At 52.2% G+C, this 19084-nt stretch overlaps 1 protein-coding gene across 1 annotated transcript in view; it reads right to left on the bottom strand.

Moving 5' to 3' along the window:
* Positions 1–1906: 1906 nt before the first annotated feature.
* The window catches only part of SSUH2 (ssu-2 homolog), a 33408-nt gene continuing 16230 nt past the window's right edge, over positions 1907–19084 (bottom strand). The window contains exons 5-12 of the mRNA XM_066244810.1: positions 18868–18928; positions 17783–17907; positions 16758–16820; positions 15062–15147; positions 13655–13747; positions 12996–13101; positions 10275–10382; positions 1907–4372 (exon numbers count right to left, since the gene is read on the bottom strand). Coding sequence (XP_066100907.1) covers positions 4226–4372; positions 10275–10382; positions 12996–13101; positions 13655–13747; positions 15062–15147; positions 16758–16820; positions 17783–17907; positions 18868–18928 — 789 coding nt within the window. The 3' untranslated portion in view covers positions 1907–4225. The remainder of the gene's footprint in view (positions 4373–10274; positions 10383–12995; positions 13102–13654; positions 13748–15061; positions 15148–16757; positions 16821–17782; positions 17908–18867; positions 18929–19084) is intronic.

Below are 19084 nucleotides of genomic sequence, written 5' to 3'. Positions count from 1 at the left end.
TCACCACACACACCCTATCACCCACACACACCCTATCACCACACACACCCTATCACCCACACACACCCTATCACCCACACACACCCTATCACCACACACACCCTATCACACACACACCCTATCACCCACACACACCCGATCACCACACACACCCTATCACACACACACCCTATCACACACACACACCCTATCACCACACACACCCTATCACCCACACACACCCTAGCACCACACACACACTAGCACCACACACACCCTATCACCACACACACCCTATCACCCACACACACCCTATCACCCACACACACCCTATCACCACACACACCCTATCACACACACACACCCTATCACACACACACACCCTACCACCACACACAACCTACCACCCACACACACCCTACCACACACACACCCTATCCCCCCCACACACCCTAGTACCACACACACCCTAGCACCACACACACCCTATCACCCACACACACCCTATCACCCACACACACCCTATCACCCACACACACACCCTATCACCCACACACACCCTATCGCCCACACACACCCTATCACCCATACCCCATGCACACACACAGACCTACTCACACGGTGCCACTGAGCATGCACCCACCCTGGCATGCACCATGTGGTGCACATGAGACTTAACATAGTCCCTATTTATCCTAAGAAGACATGCCTGTATCATTTGCATGTGATACACCAAATGACACTTACATACATTCACTGTGCATACACACCAAGGGCACAAATATACATATACACATTCACCGTGCATGCACACATATATACACATGCACATACATACATACGCATATGCACACACCATGCCTACACACAAACGTACATACATACCCTTGTAACCATCACCACTTGGGTCTAGGCACGCTGGTCTTACGAAGCTCCCGACTTTCATGTGGATTCCCTCATTCTCCTGTGCACACAGGCTATCCTGTGGCCACAGGGCAGAGACCTCAGCACTCTGCGAAAACTGACTGCACACAGGCTATCCTGTGGCCACAGGGCAGAGACCTCAGCACTCTGTGAAAACTGACTAAGCCCAGCACGGCCCTGGCCACCCGACAGACTTTGTGACTGCTAAAGGCCAGGCTAGCGTCCTCCTTTGGCAGGGCAATAAAGGAAAAGCCAATTGCTTGAGTCTGGTGTTCTTTAAAAACAAGATCAAATCGGGACCAGAGCCACAATCTGCGATGGCCAGTTCTGAAGTTAGGGCTTCCCTGGTGAGCTCCCTCCACCCCGCCTGACGTCAGCTGCCCCGAGGGCAGGGCTACACAGAGCAGCTCAGTCCTGGGAGAGGCAGAAAGAGTGCATCAGGTCACATCCTGGCTGCAGCAAAGCTCGTAAAGCAGGTAACAGCACTACAGAGAAAGCACAACACTTACCACCCACCAGAGGGCCAGAATCCAGCTGGGATTTTGCCAGGACCATGGGAACTAAGAGGCTAGTGGCTCACAGGACCTCAATCAGAACAGTGTCCCTTTGGACCCACTTTATTCCTTCTAGATTTCTCACTGGGCTCACAGGCCAACAGTGTGAATGGCCCACTGGGCCTCAACCTTAACATAGTCCCTATTTATCTTAAAAAGAGATGCCTGTATCATTTGCATACTTATGTACCATCTTTTTAAGCAATTGAATACCAAGAGTTAAATATAAAGGAGAGATGAGAAGAAAGCGACTGTTTGTTTTTTTTGTTTTTTTGTTTTTTTGTATTTTTCTGAAGCTGGAAACGGGGAGAGACAGTCAGACAGACTCCCACATGCGCCCGACCGGATCGACCCGGCACGCCCATCAGGGGCGACGCTCTGCCCACCAGGGGGCGATGCTCTGCCCCTCCAGGGCATCACTCTGCCGCGACCAGAGCCACTCTAGCGCCTGGGGCAGTGGCCAAGGAGCCATCCCCAGCGCCCGGGCCATCTTTGCTCCAATGGAGCCTTGGCTGCAGGAGGGGAAGAGAGAGACAGAGAGGAAGGAGGGGGGAGTGGAAAAGCAAATGGGCGCTTCTCCTATGTGCCCTGGCCGGGAATCGAACCCGGGTCCCCCGCACGCCAGGCCAACACTCTACCGCTGAGCCAACCGGCCAGGGCGAAAGCGACTGTTTAACACACATCTTTCGATCTGTGGCTGCCCGGGCACAGTGGCATGAGGAGCGCCAGCGACGTCCGCAGTTACAGGTTTGGACTCGAGAGGGGAGAGGATCAGAAGCCACTTCAGACAAGGTGTATAGGAAAATCAAAGAACAGAGGTTAACTGTAAATAAAAATCAGCGTTGTGTTAAGTAATGATTGATGGAAGTTTGTATAACTAAGTTTGAAAGGAATGTCGGGGAATATCTGCAAGGCCTGTAAGATGTGGGGACGCCCCCGGCATGGCTGGACCTCAGCTCTCCTGGACGCCATCCACCAAATGCCACCAGTGTCACTTCTAATTATTCCAGCAACCAAACCGGTCCCCTCCATTTATACAAGGCCTCCTAGGGGCAGAAGCATCCCTTTGAGATCCATAGAAGTAAGCCAGGGGGACACCATCGGAGGCGGTGGCCTCTCATCGCCAGAGGGGGCTCCCAGACTGGAGCACACAGACTTTCAGAAGAGGAAGTGGGAAGCCTTGGGGAACTCTCCGTTTCCCCTGGCACCACTAGGCTCTGTCCTGAAGGTACAGAGTGCACCCCAATCCTGCCCTTGGCCTCCCCAGCATGCGGAGCCTGTGCCATTGGCTGGGGGCAGCATCGGAGACTGGCAGGTTTGCTGCGCTCAAGCATCTCAGAGCCGCTGGGTTCCAGCCCCTTTGCTTCTTACTCAACTTTCCTTTGTCTTCCTGCGGCCCCAGGGGAGCAGGACACCCCTCTGAGCACTGCTGCTGCTGTTAGCTAGAACCCCTCTCCCCCAGTGTGCAGGAAGCAGCAACACCCTGAGCAGAAGACTGGGCACCAGGGGTGGGAGTGGCAGGTGGCAATGCAGTTGCTCCTTTGAGGAGGATGCCCTGGAGGATGCCCTCCCCAACCGGGTCTGCTGGGTCCACACCTTCCCACCTCATGGGGGACAAGGGCTCGGGCAGAGAACCAAGTGAGGATACAGACTGGCCCTCCTGGGGTGTAGCAATCCCCTTCTGGGTTGGGGGCAGGCACAGTAAAATGACAGGGGCCTCTGATAACACACAAGCACCCCTCCCAGAGCCAACTGGACATTCCGTCAGCAGGTGTCCCCTCCGTCCACCTAGCCTGGCTGCACCAGCTGGCATCGCCTGCACATGACTGGGAGCACTAGTCCGTTTCAGTGGACAGTCCTAAGGTCTGCAGGTGATGTGAGACCCTGTGCCTATCTAAAAACCACTCTTCCAAGTCTCCCCTTGCATAGGCACCAGGTGAGAGGTCAGCATGTAGACCCTCAGTCCATCCACACTACAGGTTTGTTCTCCCCTTTGGGAACAGATCTCTAGTTCTTCAGTCAGGGCCTGTCTGAAAGGCACATCCCATGTTGCAAGGAAGCCCAGGCTGCATGGAGAGGCCAAGGGTAGGTGCTCCGGCTGACAGCAGTAGTGGAGGTCCCAGCCAACGGCCACCATCAATCACCAGATCTCTGGGTGAACCAGCCTTCAGATGATTTCAACCCCCTGTCCTTGAACTATCCCAGACTTCATGGAGCAGAGGTGAGGCCCCAGACATCATGGAGCAGGGACAAACCATCCTCATCACGACCATGTCTGAATTCTTGACCCACAGGATGGGAAATAAGATATTTGGATACAAGGTACTAAGGGCCTAAGAGCACTCTTTGGTGTGCATGAAGGGGCAGCCGATTGCGTGCATCTCTAAACATTTCAATAGTGTTCAGCTTGGCAAAGGCTCACACTAGGAGAGGCACCCCAGAGCCCAGACTGACCGGGGGGGGGGGGAACGTAACCAAACCACATGCTTAGCTGGAGCATTAGCCTTTGTTTTCTGTCCCTGCCATTTTAACGATTGGCCCTAAAGGCATGTGTGAAGGCGAATTCTTGTGGCTTGAACACAGGATGGATTCCAGCAGAGGGGCTCCAGAAGGACGTGTGGCTAGACAGACGAGAAGCTGAATTCTCCGGACGGACAGACACACCAGGGCTGGTAAACGGTTGTCCAAAGTAGCCCAGGACAGTGATGTCAGAAACAGCAGGTGTCCTCCCTGGTGAGTGCGAGCGGGCCGAGGGCACAGCGGCCGTGTCAGATAATGGTGCAGCCGCAGCAGCACCGCTCGGGGTAGTCCGCCACGTACACTCTGTGGTCGGTGCCGTAGATGTAGTAGACACTGGTCTTTCCTCGGTACCAGTAACGAACCTCCGTGAGGGGGATCAGCTCGATGGTCTGGCGCTGAGGAAACAATCGACCAGGAAAATGTTCAGCATTCTGCTCAAGCCCCTGGTCTGCTCAGGAGCTGTCGGTAGCTCCCTACTACCTGCAGGATGAAGTTTGTGCTCTGGAGTTAGCATTTTAGCTCCAATCTGATTGTTAGATGTATGTCCCACTACACTCCTTCACGTACCCTGAGCTCTGGGCCAAACTGAGCCGCCATCTGATCCTAGGTTTTAGGAAGGGCAGGCACAGGCTCCTCCAGGGTAGTCATGGGATGTACAGAGAGTCACCAGCCAAATAGGACATCTTCCAGAAACATTAATTTTATGAGATGGGAGTGGTAAATTTAGAAAAAGCTAGAAGCTTGCCTGACTGGTGGTGGCTCAGTGCATAGAGCGTCAACGTGGGATGCTGAGGTCCCATGTTCGAAACCCTGAGGTCACCAGCTTGAGGGTGGGGTCATGGGCTTGAGCATGTAAACATCAAAATGATCCCATGGTCACTGGCTTGAGCCTAAGGTCACTGGCTTGAGCAAGGAGTCACCAGCTCAGCTGGAGCCCCCGGTCAAGGCACGTAGGAGAAAGCAATCAATGAGCAACTAAAGTGAAGCAACTGTGAGCTGAAGCTCTTCATCTCTCTCCCTTCCTTTCTCTCTCTCTCTCTCAAAAAAAAGGTAGAAGATAAAGTCATTTTTAAAAATTTTACATTACAACAACCATGGACGTATTAGAGAGTCGATTACACAATTTGAATTAAATTTTAAAATAAAACATTGACACCACAGAAATTCCAGAGTTTGGTTGGCTGTTTCAGGTATTTTCTCAGACCCCTCCTGACCCCCCACCATGGATTTAGAACCTCCTTTGAGGAAAGACTTTCTCAAATATTCCCCTCCTTTTACAAACAGGGAGACCGAGGCCTGTGGGCTCATGTAATTTCTGGAAGATCATCTAGGCTGAGCCCCGCGTCCTTGCCATAGCTGGGCTGTTTAATGCTCATGTCTCCTCCTACCTAAGAGCCTGGACACTCACTCCCTCCTACAGGGAGATCCTGAAGTCCTGCATTCTCTGGCCCCTTCTCTGAGCAGTGACTCAATCACCTTCCAAAATCGAGGGGCACTGAACGGAACTAGCAGCCCCTGCCCCCAGGAAGGAACACTGGCCTCCTCCAGAGGCACCATCCCAGTTAGCTTTTAGTTCTGTTTTGTTATTGACAACTACAGATACAAGTGACATAAAAAAGTTGCCCCTAATCGCTGAAGCAAAGCTTGGTTGGGGACATCCTATGAATTAGACTCTATGTCAGAACCCCCAAGTTCTTCTGCACTGGCTGTTCTCTGTCCAGAGCCAGGTTTGGAGATCCCAAATGCAGAGGGAGGTGGCATGGCTGGTCCAGGACCAGACCCTCTTACTCACTAGAAATGCCTTTCCTTAGGAAGAGAGCCCACTCCTGTGGCTGTGGGGGATGGTCCGAGGCCCTGGGGAAAGGGTGAGACAGGCTGGGGAGGGGATTTGAGAAGCAGCTCCGTGTTGCACTGTGGGGAGAAGGTGAGGGGTAGTGTGACGTTGCGGCAGGAGAGGGCGCCAGGGGGAACCAGTCAGGGTGTGAGTTTTCCTCAGAGCTTTCTGTGGAATCCCACACTTTCTTTATCTGGGCCTCAAGTTCCTCATCTGTGAATTGGGGATAAAACTTCTATGTCACAGAGTTGTTGAGACAACCAATGAGACTGTGAGGCTGAGTTTTCTCCACGTGCCAGAAACTGGTCTCCAAGTGGTCATTTTGGAAATAAAGGGTAGAAGACCTCTCTTGACATTTTGATACAGAGGACCCAAGACGGAATTCCAAGGCAAGAGCTGATGGAAGCCCACACCACTGCTCAGAAAGCCGGACAGCAGTGTCAGGGCCGCTCTTATTTCCAGACCATTCTTCTAAGATCAGAGAGCACAGCAGTACCACCCACCACACCCTCCACCACCTGCTTCTGATTCAACTGGTCTCCGAGTCTGAGGCCACCGATGGGTCAGCACATCCATTAACATCAAGCAGTTATCTTGTAACCACCATTTATCTGTCTGTCCCCCTTGGTCACGACCCTGTCCCAGGACTGGGAATCGGAGTCCGGTGTCATGATGCTGCAGTCCACTCACTAACTTCTCAGGCCTAAACAAAATGTCAGCATGAATCTTTGTCTACAGATCCAGGACCAAAGGGAAATTTGGGAAAATGATCAAGAGACATGGCCTCTTCGCCCATTATGTTCCCTTTTAAAGAGAAGCGTGCAGCTTCTCCTGTTTCCCCTCCCTGCTCCAGGGCTGGTCCACAAATGGCTTGAGCTGCCCGAGACAGGACAGTGCATTGGGGGGAAGCCCCAGGAGATCAGGCTCCCGACTAGCGCTGCCCACCCAGCTCTAGATCTCAGCATTCGCTGCTCATCTTTGGGCCTCAGTTTCCCCAGCTGCCAAATGAAGAGTCCAAAAAGGATTTGAATTGTTTGTCTCCAAAGCGAAGAGTCCTGGGATAACCATGAGTGTCCACAAGCTACTGAGTCATGTCTTTATCCTCCTCCCTGTTCCCTCAGCATATGGGGTCTCCACTGGGACCCACACACAGGCCACTCGTGCTGAAGAGAGGGCTTCCTGAGACCCGTCCAGGGGTCTTTCATGCACATTGTTCTGTCCCACGTGGGTTCCCCCGAATCTGCCTCTGCAAGCTCTGCTGCTCTCGTCTCAGCCTTCCTCCTCTGAGCCCCGTCCTTGGGCTGCGGAACCCACCTCCCCCTAGCAGGAAGGACTTGGGAGGTTGTGCCAATGACTGGATGGTGCTGAAGAATGAAAGCCATGCTGGCTTACCTACAGGACGGTCTGAGGTGGGCTGACGCTCAGAGCTCCCCTGGGACTGGGCAGAGGCTGGGCCATCGCCAGCACTGCACCCTTGTGTGGCCTCCCCGCTCCCTCTCCAGCTCCACGGGTTCTCCTGGGAGCCCTGCCAGAATAAATGATGAGCCAACAACCCTCATCTCAGATCTGCTTCTGCAGAGCCTGACCTAAGGCGAGGTCCAACACTGCTCATTTCATCCAATCAGTGGCACAACCTCCCAGGTACTTTCTGCCTGGGAGAGAGGTGGGTTCCATACCTCAAGGACAGGAGTCATGAGGCCCAGGGATGAAGAAAGAAGCTCAAAGCCACGAATGTGCATCTGAGCTGATAAGCAGGCCCTAATCTGGTAAGCAAGTTATTCTTGCAATGTCTGTCTGGCCCAGGAAAAACGTCTTCACCAGCTGATACCCCTTCAAGTCTACAGTGACTTCCAAAGAGTTACTTGTGTCTCTTGAATACAGAGAATAACATCTGGCTTGGAGTTAGCAGACTCAGGTTCTACTCCTGGGCTCTTCCACTAAGAAGCTGTGTGAGCGTGGGCAGATCGCTTCCACTCCCTACACCCTCTCTGCTTTATTGGAAAACTCCTAAGTTTGTACTAGACCAGGGATAGCCTATGATGGCCAACTGGCCAAAGCAGGAGGGCCATTGGCTCATACAGTGTCTTAGTATTTTTAAAAATTTCATTGTCAATATTGAAAAGTTAGAAGGTTTCATATAAAAATCTGGACTTCAAAAGGTCTGAAATGTTTGCCTCTGCACCTTCATGAAGTTGATGGTCGCTGGCCCCTGGATAAGGGGCCTCTCATCCGTTACTGCCTGGCTCTGGTAGGCTATGGAGTTTGCAGCATCTCAATACCATGATTTCTGACATTCACTCCAGCTCCGGGATGTCATTTATTAACTTAAAATTAAATGCATCCTTCTCTCTTCCACAAACAGGGGACATGAACAGAGAGAGAAGGAGAGATACGCATTGCAAAGGAGACAGGAGGAACAGGGGCATTTTGATCACTGGGTTACAAGAAAATTGTCTCTAATCAGAGTATAGTATTGGCAGGAAAACAGGCACACAGATCACAGATGGAACAGACAGAGAGCCCAGAAATAAAATCACATGTATATGGGCAAATAATTCTCAGCAAAGGAGTAGAAAACACATAATGGAGAAAAGGAAGCCACTTCAGTAAACGGTGCTGAGAAAACTGGAAAGCCACATGCGAAAGAAGGAAACTGGACTACAGTTTGTCACCATTCACAAAAGGTAATTCAAAATGGATCAAAGACCTAAATAGAAGTCCTGAAACAATAAACTACACAGAAGAAAACAGGTCTTAAACTTATGCACCTTGGTCTTAGACAGGATCTTATGAATTTGACCCCAAAGGCAAACTAAGTAAAGGCAAAAATAAATGAATGGGACTATATCCAACTAAGAACATCTGCACAGAAAAAGAAACCAACAAAAAAGCAAAAAAGCAGCCAACCAAATGGAAGAAGATATTTGCAAACAATACTTCCAATGAGGAATTAATAATAAAAAAAAAAAATATATATATATATATATATATCACAACTCAATAACAAAAATAAAAAAAAGATCTAATTGAAAAGTGGGCAGAGGACCTGAGCAGACACCTCCCCCAGTAAGACATACCAATGGCCAACAGATACATGAAAAGATGCTCAACTGCACCAGCTATTAGGGAAATACAACTCAAAACCACAATGAGATACCACCTCACACCTGCTAGAAGGGCTATTCTAATAGCAAAACAGGGAAACAACCACATGTCCTTCACTAGAGGACTGGATAAAGAAGACATAGTTCATGTGTACAATGGGATACTACTCAGCCAAAAGAGAAGATAAAATACTGCCACTTGTGCCAACATGGATGGATCCTGAGAACATCGTGCCAAGCAAATTAGGTCAGACAGGAAAAGTCAAGAGCCATATGCTCTCACTCATATGTGGGATATAAAACTGAAAGCAAAAAATGAACAAATCAACAAAAACTCAAAGACAGACCACAGTATGGTCATTACCAGGGGGTGGGGGGAGGGAGAAGAGGGTGAACATGGCGACAGAAGGAGGTGCGCACACAATGCAATAAATATATCATGTATTATAGAACTGTACACTTGAAATCCATATCACATTATTAACCAGTCTCATTCCAATGACCTTAATAGAATTTTAAAAAAGAAAAAGAAAATTGTCTCATCCTTACAAATCCCTCTGAGGCCGTTTAAACATTTCTTTCCACAGGTGAGAAACTGGACTTCAAAGTGGAGGAAGTATGTGGCCCGTGACCGGGTTAGGATGCCAGAGAACCAGGATCTGAGCCCAATCTGCAAGACTCCAGCTCCCCTCACAGACCCCCTCACAAAACTGGCGCTGGGCATTGCCTATTCAAACCCATACGTTATAGCAGCTTTCTGCCAGTAGCTGCTGTGAATGCCGAGCCTGGGGACATAACCTGCACCACTGCCCCCTAGTGTCCAACAGGATGCAGCACCGAAGCAACCTGGTCGTGGCCTCCACCTCACCTCTGCCCATGGGAGGATTAGGGAAGACTGGCTTGGGACGTGGGAAGTGCCCTGAGGGGCAGGACACTGGGTTCTCACCCTGCCTAAGATTTCCCTCACCCTCTCTGAATACAGGGAGGTGCAGATCCAAACCACACTGAGACACGTTCCTACTTGAAACCCTGCAATAGCTTCCTGCCACCCTCAGGATAAAAGTCCAAACCTCTCACCACGGACTGTGTGACCTGCTCTGCTGGCTGCCTCCCACCACCCTGGCCTCAGATCAGTCCCCAGTACTCCCCCTGTTCCTCAGGCTGGGGACCCCCTGCCCACCACCACCCCTGTAGCTGACTCTTCCTCACCCTTCCTCCCTGCCACTGCCAGGAAGGAGCCCCCAGCAGAGGGAATATCGCATTTCGTCCCTTACGTGACCAGAGGGACAGTGTCCTTGGAGCCCCCACCAGGCCCCAGAAGCCTCGAGTCCCAACAGCCCCAGGCCCTGCCCGGCTCACCTGCTGCAGGATGCGGGCTCTGGAGGCCAGCGTGGCGCTGTGCTGGGCGATGCCCCGCTGCGAGGCCAGAGAGATCTCCCGCAGGGGGAAATCCACAAGGGGGTACACCTGGGGAGAGAGACGCACCCCCTCACCACTCTGACCAAGGGCCAGCTCCTGAAACTTGGTGGCTGATTTCTGGTGGACGGAGAGCGAGCCAGATTGGGAGGGTCCGAGGCCACGCAGCAAGTGGGTGGGGACTGTGTAAGCTCCACAGACCTTTCATTACCAGTTTGTTGGTACTCCTCCACCTGCTGCCCACTCGGGTCGACAGCCGGCCTCTGAGGTTGCCTGACGTCACCTGCTGCCCACTCGGGTCACCAGCCGGCCTCTGAGGCTGCCTGACTTCACCTGCTGCCCACTCGGGTCACCAGCCGGCCTCTGAGGCTGCCTGGCATCACCTGCTGCCCATTCGGGTCACCAGACGGCCTCTGAGGCTGCCTGGCGTCACCTGCTGCCCACTCGGGTCACCAGCCGGCCTCTGAGGCTGCCTGACTTCACCTGCTGCCCCCTCGGGTCACCAGCCGGCCTCTGAGGCTGCCTGACTTCACCTGCTGCCCACTCGGGTCACCAGCCGGCCTCTGAGGCTGCCTGACTTCACCTGCTGCCCCCTCGGGTCACCAGCCGGCCTCTGAGGCTGCCTGACTTCACCTGCTGCCCACTCGGGTCACCAGCCGGCCTCTGAGGCTGCCTGACTTCACCTGCTGCCCACTCGGGTCACCAGCCGGCCTCTGAGGCTGCCTGACTTCACCTGCTGCCCACTCGGGTCACCAGACGGCCTCTGAGGCTGCCTGACTTCACCTGCTGCCCCCTCGGGTCACCAGCCGGCCTCTGAGGCTGCCTGACTTCACCTGCTGCCCACTCGGGTCACCAGCCGGCCTCTGAGGCTGCCTGACTTCACCTGCTGCCCACTCGGGTCACCAGCCGGCCTCTGAGGCTGCCTGACTTCACCTGCTGCCCCCTCGGGTCACCAGCCGGCCTCTGAGGCTGCCTGGCGTCACCTGCTGCCCACTCGGGTCACCAGCCGGCCTCTGAGGCTGCCTGACTTCACCTGCTGCCCACTCGGGTCACCAGCCAGCCTCTGAGGCTGCCTGACTTCACCTGCTGCCCACTCGGGTCACCAGCCGGCCTCTGAGGCTGCCTGACTTCACCTGCTGCCCCCTCGGGTCACCAGCCGGCCTCTGAGGCTGCCTGACTTGAGTGCGGTGCAGGGCCTTCCAGAGGGCTGACGCCTGCCGGGAGCCTTTAGGAAGCCTCAGTGATCAGAGCAAAAAAAAAAGATACTAAGAAATATTATTCAGCCATAAAAAGGAAAGAAGACCTGACATTTCGACGTTAAGGATATTATGCTAAGTAGAGTAAGTCAGACAGAGAAAGACAAATACCATATGTTCTCACTTGTCTGTGGGATCTAAAAACACAAAGCAACCAAACTCATAAATACAGCGAATAGAGTGATGGTCGCCACAGGCTGGGATAAGGGATGAATGAATTGTTTTGGGGGGGAGGGTGTCAAAAGGTACAAACTTCCGGTTATAAAATAAGTCCCAGGGATGTAAGGACAGCATAGCGACTATAGCAAATACTACTACCTTGGATATTTGAAAATTGCTAAGAGAATAGCTCTGAAAAGTTCTCATTATAAGAAAAATCATCTAACTATGTATGATGTGCATGTTAACTAGACTTCTTAAGGCAGCGGTTCTCAACCTGTGGGTCGTGACACACAGACACCTCTCAGAGAAAACAGCGTGAAGACCCATAAAGACCAAGTTCCCTGCCAAGGCCCAGAGCAAGCTTGGCCAATCTTTTCTGTCAAGGGCCACGTTCCAGGCTTTGTGGGTCATAGGAGATCTGTCTCAAGTACCTGATCCTGCCTTTCCAGCACAAGGCCAGCCACAGACAACACATAAACCAAAAGGCATGGCTCTGTTCCAGTATGACTTTACTTATAAGAGCAGGCCGGGGGCTGGAGTTTGCCAACCCCTGGCCAACAGGACGCTCCCTGTTGTATGAGGCTGATCTGGCTGCTGGCACTTCTCCTGTCTTAGCTCCTCATTCTGCCTGGCTTACTGCCCTCAGTCGCACTGCTCTCTGCTGCTCTTCAAGGTCTCTGCCATGCCGTGGCCTCTGCTGGACGCCTTCTCTCCAGTGGCCTCACACTCCACCCCCTCCCTGCACTGCATGCAGCTCTTGGCCCAACCCTCCCTGCCCCCACTGCTGAAACAACACCCTCAACCCTTCCTGTCTTCTCACCCTGGTTGCATCATTCTCAGTGATGCTCACTGCCACCTGACATTGTGGTGAAATGTTATCTTCTCCCTCACTGGACCGTGAGATCTACGAGGCAGGAGTTTTGTTGGACAATACCCCCTGGGCCCAGACAGTGCCTCATACAAAAGGAGGTCTCCAAGTATATGGAAAAGAGGGAAGAGGAGAAAGGAGGAAGAGGAGGGAAGAGGGCGAGGGAGGAGGGGGAAGGAGAGAGGAAAAGGAGAAGAAAGGTCCAGTATGTGAAATTCAAGGGAGAACTGGCCCCACGGGTCCCAGATGCCTCTATCCTCTTGGGGAAGCTCTGTTCCCTCCCAGCCTGTCTCTCTAAATAAACAAGCCCCCACGGAAAGCCAGAAGAGCCAGAAGAGGAGCCCAGCTTCCAGGGGGTGCTCGCAAAGCGCTCCTTACCATCGTGTTTTCATCCCTAAAGAGGTTTTCTCCTTTGGCTTTAGCTAGGAGCTCCCCAGGGCAGTTCAGCTGATGCTCAGACACAAACTCAAACAGGCTGTTTTTCCTGGAAGTGAAGAGGATGAGGGACAATTAAGAGCATGGGTTTGAAATTAGACAGAACTGAGCTGCAGAGCTGGTGTGAGTACAGGTGGGACCTGGGGAAAGTTCAGTTCTTTCTCCTCTCTGGGCCTCAGCCTGGTCAGCTGTAACCTGGGAAGCTGGTAAAGCACTGACAGCGCCCTTCTATTTCCTCATTTCATCCTTACCTGCGAGCGCTTAGCAAAGTGCCCGACAGGAGAAACCCACAAGGCCTAGGAGCCTGCCCTGACATGGGAACTTAGGACACAGGACACCCAGGTGCTGAGTGACTGCTGCACTGGACAGGGGTGATGTCAGAACGTGAACCCAGGTCTGTTCTAACGCCCACCAGCATCCCACCCCCCATGCTACCTCTTCCCGGGGTCTCTCCCTTTCCAAGTAGCTTTAAGCCCATTTTTCCCCGGCAGGTGCCTGGACTAGAAAAGCCACACCCACATTGAGTTTCTCTGCAGAAACCAGCCCAGGCCACATCCCCCAGCTCCTGCCTCTGGGCCACCCATGGAAACATAGCCGCATACCACATGATGACCAGCTGGATGAAGTGCAGCAGTTTCTTTTCCCCCTTGCAGGTGGCACAGGTCTTGTTCCCCCTCCCTGAGCACGTGCTGCACCTGAGAGGGACACACCGTCAGGACCACTCATACTCACGGGGCCCTGGTGGCTTCTGAAGGTCACCGTCCCCAAACCCTTCCTCAGAGAGGGCGACTGGGTGGCATGGGTGGCTTCCACCCGCCCACCATCTAGACGCCTTGTTTCCGGTGGCAGCGCCCGACTTGCCTCTGGAGACCATTCTTCTCGCACCCAGTCTATATGGTTCAGGGGCTTGCCCCCACCCCTTCCATGACCAGCTTGGCACCTCGGCCTAGCCAGTCAGCTTATTCCATCTCCCTGACCACAGTAGCCGACACAAAAATGGGCACATGACCCAGTGCAATGAGATCCACCCTAGAACTTTTGTTGGAACTTTCAAAACAAAGGACATCCTTTTTCTATTGGTTATTATGCTTCAAGCTGCAGATAGTCCCCTCTGCCACAGCAAGAGACAGCTTGCCAGAGAATAAAACCAACACAATGGAAAACATAGTGAGGAATACAGATTCCTGGTGCCACTGTTGAAGAACCTGCATCCAGCTATACCTGAAGCCATCCCAGAAATACACTCCTGGACTTCTCTGTTACGTGGGACTACACATTTATTTTGCTGAAGCCAGTTTGAATTGGATAGCTCCCATCTGTAAATGAAAGAAACCTAGTTTCTTTCCCCCTGAAAGACCTTCTCTACCAATCACAGGTGGCAGGTCCACCAAAGCTTTGCCATCTGGTTTGTTAGAAGGATGTCCTGGGTCTCAAAGAGCTAAAAGTATCTTTAACCAGCACAACTTTAAATATTGTAGTTTCACTCCTCATGGTTTCCTGTTTTCCTTTAAAGATTTATAAATGCATTAAAATAAAAATACATGATTTATAAAATGCAAAGCCCCTCTATTTCAAAGCTTGGTGAGCAGAGATGAAAATTTGTTGATTGTTTAATCAAACAACCAACCTTTCTTCACTCCTCCTCCATTCACAACTGCCATGAGTTAAAAATTAGGGTTTGTCCAGGTCCAGATCCTCAGAGAGTTAGAATCTCACCTTGAGGAGTTTTCTATAGTCACTCCCCACCCCCTACGTGAGCAAGACGAGGTTTCTTCTCCTCAGACTGCCCCCCTTCCTGACTGCAGTGCCTGCTCCTTACACCTGACCCACAGATTGCTTGATGAGTTCCAGAAATATCCGGCCTCAAGAAAAACCCGCCCACTCCACAAGCATTTACCAAGCACCTACTATGCACAGGGGTCTGGGGACATAGGAGTGGCAAGACAGACTGGGCGCTGATCGCCTTCCAAACGGGCAGACAGTAAAAAGCCAGGGAGACCTGCTCATACCTGTGCCTGCCAGACCCTGAGCACATCTGACACCTCCGGAGCTGCTTGGCTCTGCGTTTGGCTCCGCTGCAAGAGGGGCATCTCACCTGCGGACACACCACGGCCTCAGCAACCCCCGGCCTCCCGGGAAGCGGTGCAAAAACCATCCCAAGACCTCATTCAAACCCCAGTCTGGTGACTCTGAGCAAGTGCCTTCCTCTCCCTGGGCCTCCGCCCCTTCATTTTAAGCCACCCACTTCATGGTAATGTATGACAGTGGCCCTCAGAAATGTATCTTAGGGCCCCTCCAGTTGTCCTTTCAAAGACTCTACATCCTAACATCCCTGGGACATCAGCCTCTCCTGCTCCTCTCTAATCCCCTGTGGGCCCTGGAACTGTCCCCCAACCAAACATGGCCAGAGGAAGCAGGAGGAGGGCAGCCGGCCTGGGGACTTGGTGTTGGAGACATCTCACTCGCAAAGGCCCCAGCGGTGGCTCAGGGTGGGCTCCAGGGGAAGCCCGAGGGAGGAGGGAGAGCAGGAGTAGCGGTGGGGGAAGGCACAGAGACCCCCTCAGGGGGGGGCTCTGGGGAAGCCAGGAGGAGGGGAACGGCAGGAGGGAAGGCATAGAATAGGCAGATAGATGGGGCATGGCCCACAGCTGGCCCCGCCGGAGCTCGGGGGGCAGAGGAGCAGGCTCGCAGTGGCTCAGAGTCACAAGTGGTCAGTGTGTGTCCAAAGGGATAGGTGTAATGGGCACAGCTAAGAACACATGAGGGGCTTGGTGCTACTCCTGGGATGCTGAAAGCTTTATAAAAAGGCTGAGGACACCAGAGCCTGCTGTGTGCTTTGGGGTCTATACTGAGTCAAAGAGTGTCCCCTCCCTTCTCCCCACCAAAACTTACATCCAACGGAACTTCAGAACACGACCTCATTTGGAAATAGTCTTTGCAAGTGGCATTAGTTAACATGCGGTCATCTGGACTGGCATGGGCCCTAAATGCAATGACTGGTATCCTCAGAAGGAAGTCATGAGGACACACAGAGACACATGTGGAGGTAGCCATGTGAGGACAGAGCAGAGACTGGAGTGATGCAGCTACAAGCCAAGGAGTGCCAGCAGCTGCCGGCAGCTCAGGGGATGGCTTCTCCCTCGGGGCCTCCAGAAGAAACCCACCCTGCTGACATCCTGATTTTGGACGTCCAGACGGTAGGACTGGGAGAGAATACATTTCTGTTGTTTTAAGCCACCCACTTCATGGTAATGTATGACAGTGACCCTCAGAAATGCACACAGGCCCCATTACTTTGTCTTAGAAGCCCTGTGAACTTCACCTTCTCAGCACTCATCACCCTGCACTGCAAGGCTAGTCACGCTCAGTCTCTCCCACAGATAGGGGGGCCCCGACAGGAAGGACCCCAGGCCTTAGTCCTCTTGCTGGGCCTAGTGCCAAGCAGGTGCTCAATGAGTGTTCATAGATAGATGAGAAAAGAAGAGAAAAATTAAAATCAGAAACCATCAAAGTGAAATGGGCCTGTAGAGACCACCCAATCCAACTTTCCCATTTGATAGATGGAAAAATGGAGGCCCCGCAGGAGAATGAGTTGGCTGTGGTCACACTGGTCATGTGGGAAGCCCCAGGCCCCCAGCCCAGCCCCTTGTCCCCATGGAGCCCCTCTGCCTGTGCTACACTTACCAACAGCCAAACAGGACTCACCATGCCGGCCCCATGGCAGCCGCTGCACTTGTAGCGTCCTCGCCCGTGGCATTTGTGGCACTCCTGAGGGCGAAACACTCTCCCTGGATCTCGTTTCTCAGATGCCTGCAGTTTTACTGCCTCCACCTCACCCCCGCCCCCATGTAACCATCCCAAATAGTGGTGCCACCATTCAGAGCCAGAGGGGGAAGAGGGTCATTCCCGCTTCACCATGATTCCAAAGGGACTTGAATGCCAAGCCCAGGAGCTCATGTGACCATTTTCCCAGAGCCCAGCCCAGTCTGTCCTGGATGCTAAGAAGTGGACACGTCCTCTCCAAGTACCATGTCCTAGCTCACGCTCCCAGACTAAACCACCGAGGCTGATGTCCTTCGCACAGTAAGTAGCCAAAGTGGTCTCAGGGAATAGAAGCCATAAGACATGGACTGCATTTTTGTGAAAAGGCAATGAGCTAGCTACTGGGATTTAATCACTGGACCAAAATAGCTTTTTCTCTCTCAAGAAAAGAATGGACACGTTGCTGAGCTCTCCAAGTCCTCTCCACCTCATAATGCTATGCCAACACGGGGAGAAGTACACGCTTGAGTCAAGATCCAAAGTGGAAACAGAACAAGTAAACTGTCTCGTGCTCTTGTCACACATTGGGTTACCCTTGCTTCGTGTCGTGGTTATGCTTCTGTAAAATAGGACCGAAGTTAGATTCTGCTCCCCTACTGACTGACGTCGGTGAAAACCCCAACAACGTTTCACTTTATATGTTTCATTCAACACTTCAGCCGTTTACTGGCAGGCCAAAGGGAAAACAATGCATAAACACTCAGATGGTTTAGGAATGTGAATGTTCACTATTTAAAGCTGGTGACAGTTTTGGTAAACGATACCATTCTTTGGCTATGTGAATAGACAAGAAATAAACTAACAGGCTGGATTTGGTGTTTCCTTTCTAAAAGAATAATGTTTCAGGAAACCCACAGCCCCTGGAAAAGCAACTCAGGGAAAAGGGCGTGTTACAATAACCTTGTTACCTTGACCAATGACGAGTGAGGAACTTGAAACTTCCTGGTGTCTTCCTGAAACATCGGGGGAACCTGGACCTTGATGTCCCAAAGCCTGGGGGAGGTCCCTCTTCGTGGCCCATCTACCAAGTGCTCTGACACAGAAGTGGATCATTGTAAGGACAACAAACAGCTGTTAGGACAAGCTTTCATTTATTCAGCAGATAGTAAGGGGCCCTCACTTGGTGCTGTACATTAGGCAAGACCCTGGGGCTACAGGAAGGGTGGATAAGAGCCCTCTTGGGATTTGTAGTTAAGCACCCAAGGTTTGGGGTTGAAGAGACTTGGGTTTGACCTCTGGTTCTTCTACTTTCTGTCTGTGTAACTCCAGACAAGTTACTTCACCTCTCTAACCTTCAATTGTCTCATCTCTAAAATGGGGATAATAGTGAAAATTACATAGAAGAAGGCATTTAAATGCTTAGCAGAGGGCCAGTATCATCCCTATTGTCTCCATCCCTACCTTCTCCCTCCTCCTCCTCCATTCAAGGAGACAGGCACAGCTACAACCAAGATGGTAAGTGCTTTGGACAAGAGTCACATAAAGGGCTCTGAAAACCCAGAAGACTGACTCATTCTGCTGGGGTGGGGCGAGCGGCAGGAGAAGAAATTCTGAAAGGTTTCAAAAAAGAGGCGATTTGTGAGCTGGTCATGAAGGATGAACCAAAGTGGTCAGCAGAGGAAACAGGTGGGGTATAGGGCTTCATGGGGTTCAGAAGGAGGAGGGATGGCACAGTGAACAGGGGCCAGGGGTGGCCTGGGAGGCAGGCTGCCCAAGCACAGGCTCCCTGGGCCATCTAGCGCCGGTCACAGCGCCACCTGCAGCCAAAGGCAAGCGCTACACTTTCTCAGGACCTTCTGCAAACCATTTTCTGGACAAGAAGCAGTTGCTAAGATCAGCACTGGGAAGTCTCTGAAGGAAAGCCCACCCCCGCGTTTTACAGGGGACAGGGAACCCAAGGCGCTGAACAGAAAAAGCATCTCATTCAAGGCTTATGGCTAAGACTAGCCCCTGCCACGTTCGCTCCCAATTAAACTGACTTCAGACAACTCACTAGTAAAGGGTTGAAAAGTCCATTCACTTATTCTGGATTCGCTGAAAGTCTCCAGTCGATACTACAGAGAAAAAGACAGCATATTCACACTCGTGCCCTTTAGGAAGACAGAGCATTATGCAAAAAGAGAAAGCCCCCTCCTGCCAGGCTCAGTGGGGAAACCAAAAGGTCTCACACGTGGCACAGCGGGCTGCCTAGAACAGGCCAGCAACACGAT

This window comes from Saccopteryx bilineata, chromosome 10, assembly GCF_036850765.1.
Source record: "Saccopteryx bilineata isolate mSacBil1 chromosome 10, mSacBil1_pri_phased_curated, whole genome shotgun sequence".
NCBI classification, from domain to species: Eukaryota; Metazoa; Chordata; class Mammalia; order Chiroptera; family Emballonuridae; genus Saccopteryx; species Saccopteryx bilineata.
This window is presented reverse-complemented; position numbering and strand designations above follow the sequence as displayed.